The sequence below is a fragment of the Eupeodes corollae genome, chromosome 3, assembly GCF_945859685.1.
Source record: "Eupeodes corollae chromosome 3, idEupCoro1.1, whole genome shotgun sequence".
Classification (NCBI taxonomy): Eukaryota; Metazoa; Arthropoda; class Insecta; order Diptera; family Syrphidae; genus Eupeodes; species Eupeodes corollae.
The window spans coordinates 108,957,326-108,973,397 of NC_079149.1; the positions used below are offsets into that span (position 1 = coordinate 108,957,326).

The following is a 16,072-nucleotide window of genomic DNA, read 5'->3' on the forward strand; positions in this document are numbered from 1 at the left end:
GCTGCCAGGTGCTTAGGATTTCTCCGACGATGCAAGAAATTTTTCACCCCTTCTGATGTGGCGGTAATTTACAAAGCCTTCATTCTTCCAAAACTTGAATATAACTCTCATATTTGGGCAGGAGCCCCTAAAAAAAGTTTGAACCTTTTAAGATAGGATACAAAAAAGCGCTTTGAAAATGATAGGCGATGGAACTATAACCGAAACATTTACATTTCTCTAACACCGGCGCAATGTTTCATGCCTTTCGTTGATTTACATATACTTTTACAAACAATGTTATGTCGAATTAGCCAGTTGCATTCCCCCTCTCAAACAGTTCAGCAGTAATACTCGCACTTCCAGGAATGCTCATCAGTTTACCCTCGAGTTCAATTTCGGACTTACTGTTAAGTATAGTGATTCTTTTTTTAACCACTCATCGAGAATGTGGAATGCTTTACCGAACTCTGTTTTCGCCTCCCATTTCAATATTCAAAATTTTAAGACCAATGTGCACCGGTATTTCCTCTTTAATCCTTCCCTATTTTCCTAATACTCGAACTGTGTTTAACCGTAAACGTATTAAAGGTATTAATATCCCCTTGAGTGCCTGTACTTTAAAAAAAAATACTATACCTTTGATGGCGTATGTACTCTGAAAAACTCCTCCACGTCACAATGCACTTAAAGCCATACATCAAACACATTAAAACGTGAACTCTTTATTTATAGATTCATTTTCATAAAACATTTATGATTATTTCAACACCCTAATGTCAATCATATCCTCGAAACCTTTCACTTTTATTATATATCTCAACTTAACCCATTTATATAAATTAAATTTACCTCTTGTTAATGATAGACTTCTACTTCCGTAATTGAATAAAAAAAATACCATTAGGCCGATCATATTTCATACTTAAAGTATCCTTTTCAATGTGTTGGTTAGGTTATTTGCGATGTCAATTCCTAACGGATTACTTATTCAATTTTGGTGTCTTAAATATTTGGGACTTTTCCCGGTGAATATACGCAATTCGAAGTTAATATTTATTGTTAAAAAATCAGAACTCTGGTGTTTATTCTTCCTATTATGTGTACCGAATTCAATTATACTATTCGGAGTCGTCTTTTGTATCCTAACCCCTTCTTACTGGCTAATAGCAAATGATTTCAACCTTACCGGCATAACTTTCGAATTTTATGCCAACATAATTCTTGGTCTATCACAAATAATAACAAGTGTGTGGTTCTATCTAGGCAGACAAATAAATCTTCGAATAATAAATAGTGTTTTGGACTTCGAAAACAAATATGCTCGAAATTCGAACTTCGCAAAAACAATAACATTGCGTTGGTTTTTAGTTTACATCGTTGTATTTCTATCGAGCATCTTAAATATGTCATATATTTTTGGAAATTTGACATTGTGGAATCAAATGTATTCCTATCAATTAATGATTTATTGCTTACAATTAATTATAAGTGGAATTATACAAATAGTTTACACGTCATTGCTTCAAATTTTAAATGAAACTCTAGCTTGTATAAATGAAGGAATTCAGTATTTGACATTTGAGAATAATCAATGCTACAAATATAGGACAGGACAATTGAAAGAAATGCTTATAGATCGAAGGGAAATTCTTAATTTATGTGAATCGGAAATAAGTAAATTTTATGGTCTGGCAATACTTTTTATTTTGGCGGGTGTTCTTTTAAATGGACCAATTGGACCTTATTATGGAGCCTCAATGTTTCAATACACTGGTTTTACACAACAACGAAACTTGGCAATTGCGGTTGTTAATACTTTCATCTTTTGGATAACACAATTTATGGCTTTCCCAATGATGGTTTTTCACCAGGATGTGACATGTGAGGTAAGGCAAACAACATGGTAAGGTGTCAGTTTCGGAGTTTTTTTTACAGCTGTCAATTATGCTTAGAACAAAACAAAAGTTGTCACTTAGCGCCAAAGACATCCTTGAGAATGTACTTCGGGAAATCAAATCGGAAACACAAAGCAAATTGCTAAGAAAAAACGGTTGATTGTGAGTTTTGAATTCTCGTGTTTAGAAATATGGTACCTAAGAGAACTGAAAGTAAAAATAATTTAGGCGATACTATTGTCATTTTCTTGTAAGGTTCTGAGACTTTCGGTTTCCATTTCAGCCTAGTGCTGGGGAGGTTTTGATTCAAAAATAACTCCAAAATCTTGATTAATCTAATCTGTCATATATCTTATAAATCAAACAAATATGTTTGTTTCAAAAAACAAAGTCAAAATTAAAAAAATATTTATTGAAATATAAAAATTTCTTACAAGCTTATTTTTACTTAAAATGAATAAGAGATGACATGTCAAATTGAGTTGTCTCAAAAGAGTCCATTGTGAATACATCCAAGAACATTAAAACCAATATTTTGACAGATTAAAATCATAATACTCGTATACCACAAACATTGCAAACTAAAAAAGAGGCTGGGATGCAACCCACACTGATAACTTCCCATCCCTACCGTCTATTTGTCTTGCATAAAAGTTTGTAGGTTTTCGTGTTGGGTTAAAAAAGTTGTTAGTTGAATTATTTTAAATTATTCATTTCTTTCATTTTTACAAATTTGATGAATGAGATTAATTTGAGAGATATCAAGAAATGAACATCAGTTTTTACCAAATTTGCGTACTATTTTTTGCAGATTTCATTTTTTTTATAAAAAAGCGGACTGTTGGATTTTAATAAACAAAAAACTACTTTATATTGAAAATAATATTTTCTGTGAAATAAAAAGAGTTTAAAGACAATATTTTTAATTTTTAAAAGCTTTTTGAGACGTAAGTAAATTTTTACCGAGTTTTAGTATTGTTTTTTTTTTAGGTTTTTATTTTTGTAAGAAAACTGTCAATTTGATTTAAGTCAAAATTTTACTCAGTGTTGCCAGAAATATTTTTAAACGATAAAAGTAATTTAAAGCCAATATTAAAAAGTTTTGAAAAGATATTTGAGTCGAAATCAATTTTTATAAAATATTATTAATTTTTTTGTTTAGGTTTTAATTAAACTGTCAATTTTGTTTTTCTCAAAATTTTTCAAATGTTGAAAACAATATTCTGTATCTGTTAAAATTAGTTGGAAGTGATAATCTCAAATTTTTGAAAACGATATTTGAGTCGAAAATCAACCTTTACCAACATTTGTTAAACTTGCTTTTAAGTTTTTGTAAGAAAAACAGTCAATTCGATTTTTCTTAAAGTTTTACTGAATGTTGACAACAATATTTTTAAAAGACTAAAGTAGATAAAAGCCAATATCTCAAAGTTTTGAAAAGATATTTGTGTCGAAAATCAATTTTTAACAACTTTTGTTAATTTTTTTTTTAAGTTTTTATTTTTTGTAAAAAAAACTGTTAATTAAAATTTTACCAAACGTTGAAAACAATAATTCTTAAAAGATAAAATAAGTTTGTAGCCATAATCTCAAGTTTTTCAAAAGATATTTGAGTCGAAAATTAATTTTTACCAACTTTTATTAATTTTTTTTAGGTTGCTATTTTTTGTAAGAAAAACTGTTGATTCGATTTTTCTCAAAATTTGTCAGAATGTTGAAAACAATATTTCTTGTAAGTGAAAATTAGCTGGAAGCCAATATCTCAAAGTTTTGAAAAGATATATAAGTAGAAATTCAATTTTTACCAACTTTTGTTAAATTTTCTTTTAAGTTTTTATTTTTTGTAAAAAAAACTCTCAATTCTATTTTTCTCAAAATTTTACTGAATGTTGACAGCAATATTTTCTAATAGATTAAAGTATTTTAAAGCCAATATCTCAAATTTTTGAAAAGATATTTGAGGTGAAAATCAATTTTTACGAACTTTTATTTTTTTTTTTTAGATTTTTATTTTTTGTAAGAAAACTGTCAATTCGATTTTTCTCCAAATTTTTCAAAATGTTGAAAACAATATTTCTTATAAAAAAAATAGTTGGAAGCCATGATCTCAAAATTTTGAAAAGATATTTGTGTCGAAAAAATTTTTAACAACTTTTGTTAAATTTTCTTTTAAGTTTTTATTTTTTGTAAAAAACTGTTAATTCGATTTATGTAAAAAATGCAAACGTTGAAAACAATATTTTTTAAAAGATAAATAAATTTGAAGCCATAATCTCAAGTTTTTGAAAAGATATTTGAGTCGGGTTATTTTTTGTTTGTTGTTATTGTTTGTTATAAAAAAACTACTTAATATTGAAAATAACATTTTCTGTGACATTAAAAGAGTTTGAAGACAATATTTTAAATTTTTAAAAGCTTTTTGAGACGTAAGTAAATTTTTACCACGTTTTAATATTATTTTATTGTTAAATATTATTTTTTGTAAAAAAAACTGTCAATTCGATTTTTCTCAAAATTTGTCCGAATGTGGAAAACATTCTAATTTTTTCTAAGTGAAAATTAGCTGGAAGTCAATATCTCAAAGTTTTGAAAAGATATTTGAGTCGAAATTCAATTTTTACCAACTTTGAGTAATGTTTTTATTTTCATAAAAAACCGCCAATTCGATTTTTCGTGAAATTTTACCAGATGTTAAAAACTTTATTTTTCGTTTCACAAAATTGTTTTGGAGATAAAATCATTTTGTATTCGTAAAATTTTCGAGGTGACAAATTGTTTTTAAAGTTTTTTTGATTTATAAAAAAAAACCTTTATGTGGATTTTTTTCACAAAATATACTTATGTGGTATTTTGAAGAAAATTAATAAAAGTTGGTAAAACTTGATTTTTGACTCAAATATCTTTTCAAAAAATTGGGATTATTGCTTCAAACTAATTTTTTCTAATACAAAATATTTTTTTTTACATTCTGAAATATTTTGAGAAAAAAAGAAATGACAGTTTTAAAAAAAATTAACCTAAGCAAAAAAATTAATAAAATGTAGTAAAAACTCATTTTCGAATCAAATATCTTTTCCAAAATTTGAGATATTGGCTTTAAACTACTGTTATCTTTTTTCAAATATATTGTGGTCATCATTGAGTCAAATTTTGATAAAAATCTAATTTATAGTTGTTTACAAAAAATTAAAATTTAAAAATGAAACGATATTAAAACTTGGTAAAAATTTACTTCCGACTCAAGTAGCTTTTCAGAAATTAAAAATATTGTCTTCAAACTATTATTATTTCACAGAAAATTTTGTTTTCGATATTCAATAGTTTTTTTTTTTTATAAAAATTGTCCGCTTTTTCCTTAAAAAATAAAATCTACAAAAAATAGTTCGCAATTTCTAAAAATTTAAAGCTCGGTTCTTGATATCTCTCAAATTAATTTCATTCATCCATTATTCAAGAAACGCTACCTAAATTGGTAAAAATTTATTTTCGACTAAAAATCTATTTAAAAAAACTAGATTTTCATAGACTAACAACTTTTTAAACCTAACACAAAAACTACAATCTTATAAGCGGGATTGGAAGCTATCAGTGTGGGTCGCATCTCAGGCTCTTTTTACTTAAAATGAATAAAGATAACATTTCAAATTGATTTGTTTCGAAAGCGACCATTGTGAATACATCCAATAACATTAGAACCAATATTTTGACAGATTAAAACCATAAAATACCACAAACATTGTAAACTCAAAAAAAGAACGACATTTTTCATTTACGATACCATTCTGTCATTTGCAGTGCATATAAATCAAATATTTATAAAATTGAGAACTGCTGTTTTCATTTATCTTCTTCTATCTTCAATGTCTCCAATTCGTATAAATATTTTAAGCGTACTCAATTCAATTACAATTCTTAATTAAAATCAACTCAATTGAATATTTTTAGTACTGATTATTTATAGTCAGTATCATGAGGACCTTAATTCGCAAAGGTATTTTACTTCAGATATTTTGCTTTAAAGTATCAGGAATATTGCCAATTTATCTCAAGAACGGTCGTCTTCAATTGATTTCGAACACCATTGAACGTATAATACTGATATTTGTTATTAGCACATCGAGTGTTGCATTAATCTACGCTTCAATTTATTGTGTCCTTAATAATGTTGACTTTAAAATTGTTGAATATGGGATGACTACAACAAAATTCGAACAATATGAATGTGCCTGTGTTGGTTTATCTCAAGTTATTGCCAATTTATTGTTATATTTAAAAAAAGACGAATTTGTCAAAATGACAAATGACATTTTACAAATCGATGTTGGAGAAGAAATCAGTGACATTAATGACAAGACATTGCTAATTTTCATACTCTACATTGTGGTCTGTTTAATATGTACGTCAAATATAATTTACATTTACTATACAGTTGGAATTTTACACATGTTCTACACACTACAAACGGTTATTTATGAATCTCAATTAATTTTTGGTCTATTAATTCAAATATCTTATATGTCACTGACTTTTATAATGAAGCGAAAACTCATTTTCATCAATGAAGAAATCCAAAAATCTGTCATCGCTAAAGAAAAGCGTGATTTAAAACATTTGCTTGATAATAGAAGTGAAATTTTGTACTTGTGTGAAGTGAAAATAAGTTCAATTTACGGAATTCCTTTGATATTTATTCTTGGATGTACAATTATTAATGGAATATCTGGACCTTACTATGCTAGTTGTATGTTTGATAAAAATGTTTCCTATAATTTAAAGGAATTTTTGACTATTATAGTAAATATTATTCTTGTGTCTATGCTACAATTTATGCTGTTTCCGTGTTTTATATTTTTTCACGATCTGACAGTAGAGGTAAGAAAATCAAAGCTGCTAATGGTATAGTTAAATATGTTCCGAAAATCCTTCTAAACATCGTTCAATGTCTTGAGTGTATTCTAGCTTGTAATTTATTGTTCCTTTAATATAACGGAAAAGTCGTTTAACCGCTATCCAACGAGGTTTTGAAGGATTATTGTTAAATCTTGATAAAGCCCCCACTGCAAAGGATACATCTGGGCGACTTACTTGTGCTGCATATAAAATGCTTCCAATAGCTTCTTGATATGGAACGGTTTTCATGTAATCAGTTTCGTGTTTGCTTTGTTGATGTGTTTCTTTTATAAGCTTTTGCTTAATATCTAAGGGTGTGTAAACCGGATTACAGTTCTCGATGTTGATTCGCTTGAGAATATTCGCGAGTTATTTGCATACCAAGGACAAATTTAGCTTCTCCAAAATCTTTCATCTCGAATGACTTAGTCAAATTTTCTTTGATAATTCTTTTTTCATCTTCGTTATTTGTAACAATCAGTATGTCGTCTACGTAAATAGCGACGAAAGTTGTATCTGTGCCGTTTGTCTTGTAATAAATACACTGATCGGTTTTTTATTGTTTAAGGGGGTATTCTGGTCTAGAAATTAAAAAAAATCGATTTTTTTTTCTTTTCATATTTTCATAGTTTAACTATTTAAGAACATGTCTATGAGAGGATATTCCCAAATTCAAATTATTTTCGGAGAAATAAGTATTTTGCTGAGCAGCCACCCAAATCGGTTGGGCTGCAACTAATAGAACAAAAGACATAATGGAGTACTTTAAACGCGTTTTTCTCAGAACTGTCTTTTTGAATCTGATACCCACTATTTCTCAGGTTCTGCCGAACCGATTTACTTGAAATTTTAAGAGAGTCTTCTTTAGTGACTTGTCTACGTCCGGAACTACGGCCATCCCCAAATTTTAATTTTTACTATTTTTAACAAATCGAAGAATGTTCAAAAAAATGGTAATTTTTTTGTATTTTTCTTTAGACAGCCGCCATTTTGTAAAAAAAAATGTTTGTAACTTTTCCGTAGTTCCAGACATTGCGACATTATTGTAGATTAATAATCTTTTTTAGTTTTTGATTTCAGATTTCTAGGAGAGTTAAAATCATGGGTATGGTCACGCACCAAATTTTTAAGACGCACCACTCCATCAGCTGATAACTAACGGAATTTTGATTTTTTTTTTACTTTTTTATTTTTTTTTGCATGCTTCTAATGTGAATAAATAATGTACAAAAAAATAGATGCTAAAATTATTGCTTGCTTTTTTCTACAGCACTTCAAAAATTACCTAAAATTCATGTCTCTAGACCAGAATACCCCCTTAAGTCCAATTTTCTTTAAAGTTTCATAATATTTCTTATACCAAAACTCTGCTAGCCTTTTTTTGAGATCGTACAGAGATTATTTGAGTTTATATACTTTATTTTGAACATTATCAAAACCTTTAGGGAGATTTATGTAAATTTCTTCGTTAATTTCACTTTGCAGGAAAGCAGTCAAAACATCCATTTGATCGATATCCAAATCATATCGTACAGCCAAACTTAAAAGTACACTTATGGACGTATACCTTACGACGCCGACGGGAGAAAATATTTCTTGATAATTGATCCCTTGACGTTGCGAACAATCTAGCTTTACCACTCGCATCTTTTTTCATTTTAAATGACCATTTGGAATTTATAGCTTTCTTTCCTTTTGGTAAAGAAACTATTTCCCAAGTGCCATTTTTCAAAAGAGCTGTATATTCATCGTTCATTGCTTTTTTCCAATCAGACATATGTTCGCTCTTCATTGCCTCAGCGACTGTCTTTGGATCTTTATCATTGTTGCTGGCCACGTACGATAGATAACCGTATCTTTCAGGTGGATTTCTTATTCTGGTAGATTATCTTATTCCTCTCTCAGATATGATTCCTTCTGAAGATTCTTCAACAATGAAATCATATTGGACTTCCAAAAAACTGTTTTCACTTGACGTTTCGTCACTTATTTCGATTAATATTTCATTGCTTGAATTCACTGATGGAATTTCGTCTTCATTCCCCGCTGAATCATATCCTGTAAAAATATCACAATAAGATGTATCGTTTCTCTCGCCATCTTTTGGAACAATTTGCTCATGGAAAACGTCGTCTCGACTTATTATGACTTCTTCAGGTGTTATTTCTTTTGTACCTTTGCAAGGTGTTCTGATCGTTAAATAAACTGCCGTATTTGCAGCTTCAGCTCAAAAACGTTTGTGTAAACCAGACTCGATGCCAACCCGTTTTGTTGTGGAGAATATGGAACCGTTGTTTGATTTTGAATGCCTGCATCTGCTAGAATCTTCTTCATCTTAAAATTGCAATATTTCTTTCCATTGTCGCTTTAAATTGCCTTTACTTTGTGACCAGTCTGATTTTCTACAAAATTTTTGAACTCAAGGAACTTTTCCTCTACCTCATTCTTGCTTTTAATGAAAAACGCAAAGACTTTTCTTGAAAAATCATCAATGAATAGAAGCATGTACTCTGAACCTCCAATTGATTTTTATTCAATCGGATTGATTCTGCTCTAGTACCAATTGAGTTAAACGGCAGGCGTGCCATTTTGCCTTTGATACATGTGATGAAATTGATTTTTGAACTATCGCAATCAATATTCTGCACCACTTTCGGAATCATAGCTTGTGTGTTTTCAATACTTGAATTTCCAACACACTTGTGCCAAAGTTCAAAGTGTAAAGCTACATTTTTTGTAACATGTGCACTTTGCTTGGGTGGTCTGTTGAGTCGAAACATATTGTTCACCAAGCTCGCAGTTGAAACAACATTACCCCTTTGGTCTTTCACTAAACATCTATTCTTGGAAAAATTCATTGAAAAACCCTTCTGAACAATTTTCGAGACAGATGAAATATTAATGCATAAGTCAGGAACGTGAAGGAATTCTAAAAATTCAACCTCACTATCTTTGAATTTTCCAATAGATACCTTCATATCGACTTTACCTATACCTTGGACTTGAATTTTTGAATTATTTGCAACAATTACCTCAGAGTTAAGATTTTCCATCTCACTTGAGAACATGCACTATTTGTGCACATGTGAGCTGACGTTCCCGAGTCGAAATACCATTCTTCTTTGTCAAGAGCCGTGACGGAAAAACATCCTATCATCGCATTGTTCTTTTCTTGATGGGTCTTATTCTTTTTTGGACATTTAGCAGCAATAAAGCCAAATTCGTTGCAGTTGTAACATTTAGGACCCTTAAAGTTCTTATTCCCAAAGTTTTTCTTCTTCTTGGTAACAAAAGCAGTATCTTTACTTGCATCCAAATTAACGTCTTGAAGAAGTTTGGTTTTAATACTGTCTCCTGTAATAAGAATCCCAGAGCTTTGGATTCCCATTATCATTGGCCTGTATTTTTCGGGAAGACCAGCAAAAAGCATTGAACCTATCGATTCTTCATCTAGATTAAGACCAACAGACCTGAGCTTGTACGATGTATTTAAAACATCGTTAACGTACGCATCTAAATCTTTCAATTTTGTAGAACAAAACTTTTGGATGAGCCCAACTCTCCTCACAAGACCAGAATCTTGAAAAATTCTCTGAAGAGAATCCCAAATCTCCTTAGCGCTTTTGCAATGTCTTATATGAGGATAAATGGATCTTTCAACAAGCAATATAAGCTCCGATTTTGCATTTAAGAGGTTTCGTTGCATCCTTCTCCCTCTCACTACCATCACAAACAGCCTTCCAAAGTCCTTTCATTTGGAAATAAGCTCCAACGGAAAATTTTCAGTCTTGGAAGTTTTCGGTTTCCCGGAGCTTTTCAATACTGAATTTCGTTTCAGACATCTTTTCTAAATACAAATTTCCTGATTATTTTGTATTTAGATCGTGTGTTCTAGTTTCCCTTAAATTTGGACACGTTCCGTCAAAATGTATGACGTTCTCTCTTTTTGCTAAATTGCAAATAGAACACTCCAGTGGTAAATCGGGTCTGTGCGGTATGAAGTTCAGGTCAAGTAGTTCGCTTCTTAACTTGACTATTGTAGCAATGACGTTTACATTATTTGCATCATGGAAGTAGTTCCTTTCTGCGAGATTATGGTTGAGCTTACTGTAAGTTGTTCTGAACAAGGACCCAACACTTCTCATCTACCGCTGCTATAACCTTGTGCATAAGAGCTTTACTGATGTGCGATACATCTTTCACATTTAAATCCAAATTTAAATTGCATCCTTGTGCGAGGCTCGACTACTCACTGTACCAGTGATGATAATCACGTAATTTGGAGTATTTTTTGGCAGACGAAACATTCTCTTCACATAATGTGTTAAGAGTTTTACTACCGTGTGCAACTTTTTGCATTCCCATATTTGTGAGCCATACAAAAAGATACTTTCTGCAACGACTTTCGTTCATAAAGCATCTTTTCCATGAAATATTAATTGCAGTTTTTGCCTTTTGTAGTTTATCGCTGAAATGTTTCTCCAAATTCAGGTTTATTGAAAAATTACTCCTAGGTATTTGTATTAGTTAACACATTCTATACCTGGAAGGTAATATACAAGGTCATCTATGAAAGCGAAAATAAAATGGGACTCAATGTACACTCCTGTCTTACTCCCGAGATGGTTATGAAGCAATCAGAGAGCTCAGCTCTGTTCCACACTGCAGCCTGTGTTCCTCTACACAGCTCTTCGAGAACGCGTCCGAACTTCAGAGACAAGCACAGACCTTGCTTGTAGAATAAAGCACCTCGGTTGATTGAGTCGAATGCTGCTTTGAAGTCAATAAAGAATGCATACAATTTTCTTCCCTGTTTAAAAGCGTTTAGATAGCCTCCTGACAATGAAAATGTTATCTATTGTAGAGTACCCTGATCTAAAACCAGCATGAGTTTTTTTTAACAGGTTCTGATTTGCAATCCACGTTGTGAGTCTCTTCTGTAACAGAGTTGTAAAAATCTTATAAGTTGAATTAAGAAAAGAAAGTCAACGATAGTTCGCTGCATCCAACAAGGATCCTTTTTTGTATATCGGGAAGATTATAGCGTGTCGAAATTCATTTACGGAAATATGCAACTTCAATACTCCATTTTAACATGACTGTTCCGTATTCAGTATTTCAGTAACTCTATGAAATGAGTGGATAGAATGTTTGCACATAGTTTCTTATGCACTGCAATTTGTTTACCATTCAATTCCCACGAAAGTTTCCAAAAATCGGTGGCGGTTATGCAGGTTGTCAGTTAAGAAGCCTTCAGTTCTTCATAGTTCTTCTTCTTGATTTTAAAAACCTCCTTATATTGAGAGTTGGCCTCTAAGTAATTTTTTCTAAATAATCCTTGGGAATTCCGGAAATCTCTCAACCATGCAAAGGGCTTTTTGACATTCTTCATCAAACCAAAGCTCTTTTATAAATTTGCACCTTTTTCCACAGCCTTGTTGTTGAGGCTTAGATGACTTTATAATTTGCTCTAATATAGGGAAGTCTACATTCTGGTGTGATTAAAGTTTCAAATCATGTTGTTGTTCTTATGTCGGGATTCTTGAGATATTCCATTTGAGTCTAGGAAGTAATAGCGTGTTACAGATTTCTACATTTGGTTTTATAAGCCATTGGAAAGTAACGACCACTGGAAATTGATCTCTAAATATTTCACAAAAGGCTCTCAATCTTCACCTAAAATTACATAATCTATCAGTGATTACTTCGTTCATTTCTCCTGACTCAAGACCGATCTTCGCGTTAAAATCACCAATCAGCATCAGTTTGATGATCCTCTTTCGTTAATTTCCTCCGTTATTTTATAAAATTCGTTTTCCCAATTATTGTAGTTTACATATGAATTTAGTTTCCAAAGCCGTTTAGTATTTATTTCCAAATCTATAAACGATATCTCGTTGTGTATCCGAAACTCGCATTTAACATATTTCAGCTTTATTTTGAACCCAAAATAACACCCTCCGCTTGCAAGTTCTTAAGGCCGGAATCCATTTCAACTTAAAAACTATCAATTAATTTTCAATATTTCCATAATTGTTTTCTGTTACAAAAGTTTCGTATACAAATATTATATCAAAACTCTTTACAAATTTATAATACTCGCTAAATAAAGATTTATTACTCAAACCTGATATGATAAAATCTTAAAATATATATTTTTTGTACTTAAAACATTTACTTTTTATATTTTGGCAGACGGCTTTAATAGTAAATGCTACTAATTATACTCCCAACCCTACCACTGTATCCTGTCAGGTGCGCTATATTACCGACGTTGTTGTCTCGTTGTGTATTTTCAGCCATTTGACAGTTCGATGTGAACACTGTCCAAGAAAGAAAAATTCAAATGATACACATTTAAATCAAAAATAAATTGGCTGCTTTCAATCTCAGACCGATATCCTATCCGGAACAGTTAGGACGTCAAAGAAAAGAATCCAAAGATATCCAAAAACATCTGTTGTATATGGGTATTTGAGAAAACAGCTGTTTGCTGTTTCAATACATGGTTGAACTTGAAGGAACCCGAAAAATGGTTTCAAAGTTTAAGGTCTTTTAGTTATAAATCAGTGAACTATAAAAATTATCCATTGAAAACATTTTACAATCATTTTAGAATAAGAACGCAATTTCTTGTTAATGATACCATTGCGTCATTCCGATGCAAGTATTGCGTGCAAATAAGTTATGTATAATAAGATAGAACTATCATTTCCTTTTATCTTTAGTTTTATGGGCGTATAAATATTTAAAGCATATCATGTTCAATTCAATTTAAATAAGCTTTTTTTTTGAGTAATTTTAGCAGATTGACGTTTAGTACCATGAAGAGTTTCATTCGCAAAGGAATTTTACTTCAGATATTTTGCTTGAAAATACTTGGAATATTACCAATACATCCCAAAAACGGTCGTCTTCAATTAATTTCGAAAACCCTTGAGAGTGTGATATTGAAATTTGTACTATGTGCATCCAGCGTAACATTGACATATGCTTCAATGTATTGTGCCCTTAATACTGTTAACACCGTTAATTACGAAAGTACTACAACAAAATACATGCAATATGGAAGTGCCACTGTTGGTTTATCTCAAGTCATTGTGCATTTGTATATCTATTTCAATAAAGACAAATTAATCGAAATTCTAAATGAAATTTTGCAAATCGAAAAGAAATATCAAAAAATCACTGGCATTAACGATAAGACATTGTTAATTTTCATATTCTATCTTTTGATTTGTTTTACGTGCACATCAAACATGCTTTACTCGTACATTTCGGTTGGATTTTCACACATATTCTACATACTACAGTCGTTAATTTATGAATCGCAATTAATCTTTAGCGGATTAATTCAAATATTTTGCACGTCACTAATTATCATAATTAGGAAGAGACTCATTAACATCAATGAAGAGTTCGAAAAATGTGTTAATTTACATGGAATACAATACTTAAACCAGTTGCTTGAAGATAGGAGTGAAATATTGAACTTGTGTGAAGTGAAAATAAGTTCACTTTATGGAACACCGCTAATATTTCTTTTTCTTGGTGCAATTATTAATGTAGTCGGTGGATTTTATTACACTAGTTATATTTTTGATGGAACTATTTGGTTCCCTTTAGAGGATTACGTGACGGTTATTGTATATAATTTGCTTTTTCCTATGCTACAATTTATGCTGTTTCCATGTTTTCTATTTCTTCAAGACTGCACAGAAGAGGTAAGGAAGTAGCTGTGATATTTTATTTCTTTTAACGAATTTATTAATATTTTTCAGAGTAGTAATTTTGAATAATAGACAATAATTTCAACTCCACCAAGGTTTAACAAACGAATTTTTTGGAGGCATAACCAGTTTTTGTGTAATAAATTGTGTTTAATCGAAATTCGAGTTTTCGAACAATAAACCGAAAAAATCGTTTAAATTTAGATACGGTATGTACTCGGATATTAAGTTTTGCTATCCAATAGGATAAGGTTGATTTTGACAGCTTGTGGCAGCCATATTGTCTCTTTTACTTTCTGTCAAAATCACCCTCATTCTGATGTGCATTTTACTTAAACGCCAATGGTCGTTATTTGAGTCGTGTCGTTTTGTTTTACTGGCGTTTCATTAGTTGTAAGTAAAACGCCAGCGTCTCTCTCGTTCTTACATTCCACAATATGATCCACAGAAACAGCTGGCATTTGACATATTTCAAATTATTCAAATTCAATTGAAAAACAAAATTTAGTTTTGTTTTTTTTTTAGAATTTTAGTAAAATTGTTTTAAAATAACACTGCTAACACCAGCAGTTGTCAACTGGTAAACCAATGTGTCATTTGAAGTGTCATAGTGCTAGTTTAATGTTTGCAATATGAGATAAAAGGTATGTTTGGCTACAGGATTTTCGTACGATATCGCACAACGTTTCACAAATTCCTGTTTGTTAACTAAAAAAGTTGCAACGAGAGAGCATAATGAGAAAGTAAAAAATGTAACCTCCATTAGAAACTCCCAAATTTCTATTGCAAGAATTTCTAAATGCAAGGAATTTAACAACTGTCAAAATCAGCAACTGAAATTTCTGTCACTGTCACATTCATTTGATTGTTTGTTTGGATGATTTTTGCTGGTTAGAAAATGGAAAAACTATTTTATTTCAAATGTTCTACCAGAAAATTTTTAAAAGGAAGGCACAACTTCTTCGAGATACTTTTTCATGTAATTTCCTTCGTACTGCTTCGTTGCGAAAAAAATATCCTGTCACTCTGAAGTTCAGGCAAAAAGTGAAACAAAAAGTTTGTTTACTTTTTCTGAGAGAATTTCCCCCTCCTTTCAGAAATTTGACATATTTTACACTTCGTGCAAAAAAAGTATCTAAACAGACCTAATTGGCTCAACAATCCAGCAGCTGATTACATTTTTTAAATCTTATTAATAAAATGTTGATTCAAATATAGCCACTATTGAGGCATTATGGGATAATGATGGATGTCATATTTGATCGGTTAATATTATTGACAGTAGAATTACATTTTATTTCGGTGGCGTCTACAGTGCCAGTAAGGTTGTTCGGATCCCAGGCCTATAATTAGTGGTTTTATCCGGCTCCCCGTTCTTGGAGTTATACTAAGGATCTGGTCCTCCAGGTTGGGGGTTGTGCCGTCGGGGTGACTTTTTGGCCACGTAAAAGCTTTCACAGTTGCGAAGCACCAACAAGCCTCGGATACGGACGGATTTACTGTTGACATCCAACCCAAACAAATTAACGACAACGAACTTCGGATATACACGTAGAATGTTAGGTCCCTTAACAG

General features: G+C 31.1%; 1 protein-coding gene across 2 annotated transcripts in view; it reads left to right on the forward strand.

Moving 5' to 3' along the window:
- Nucleotides 1-1,646: 1,646 nt before the first annotated feature.
- The window catches only part of LOC129952738 (gustatory and pheromone receptor 39a-like), a 30,803-nt gene continuing 16,377 nt past the window's right edge, over nt 1,647-16,072 (forward strand). Inside the window, exon 1 of one of the 2 annotated variants that reach the window (XM_056065545.1) lies at nt 1,647-1,868. In XM_056065545.1, the coding sequence (XP_055921520.1) occupies nt 1,740-1,868 (129 nt within the window). In that variant the 5' untranslated portion in view covers nt 1,647-1,739. Of the gene's footprint in view, nt 1,869-13,605; nt 14,492-16,072 lie in introns of those variants that run through there. The other variant, XM_056065543.1, reaches the window with a different exon arrangement.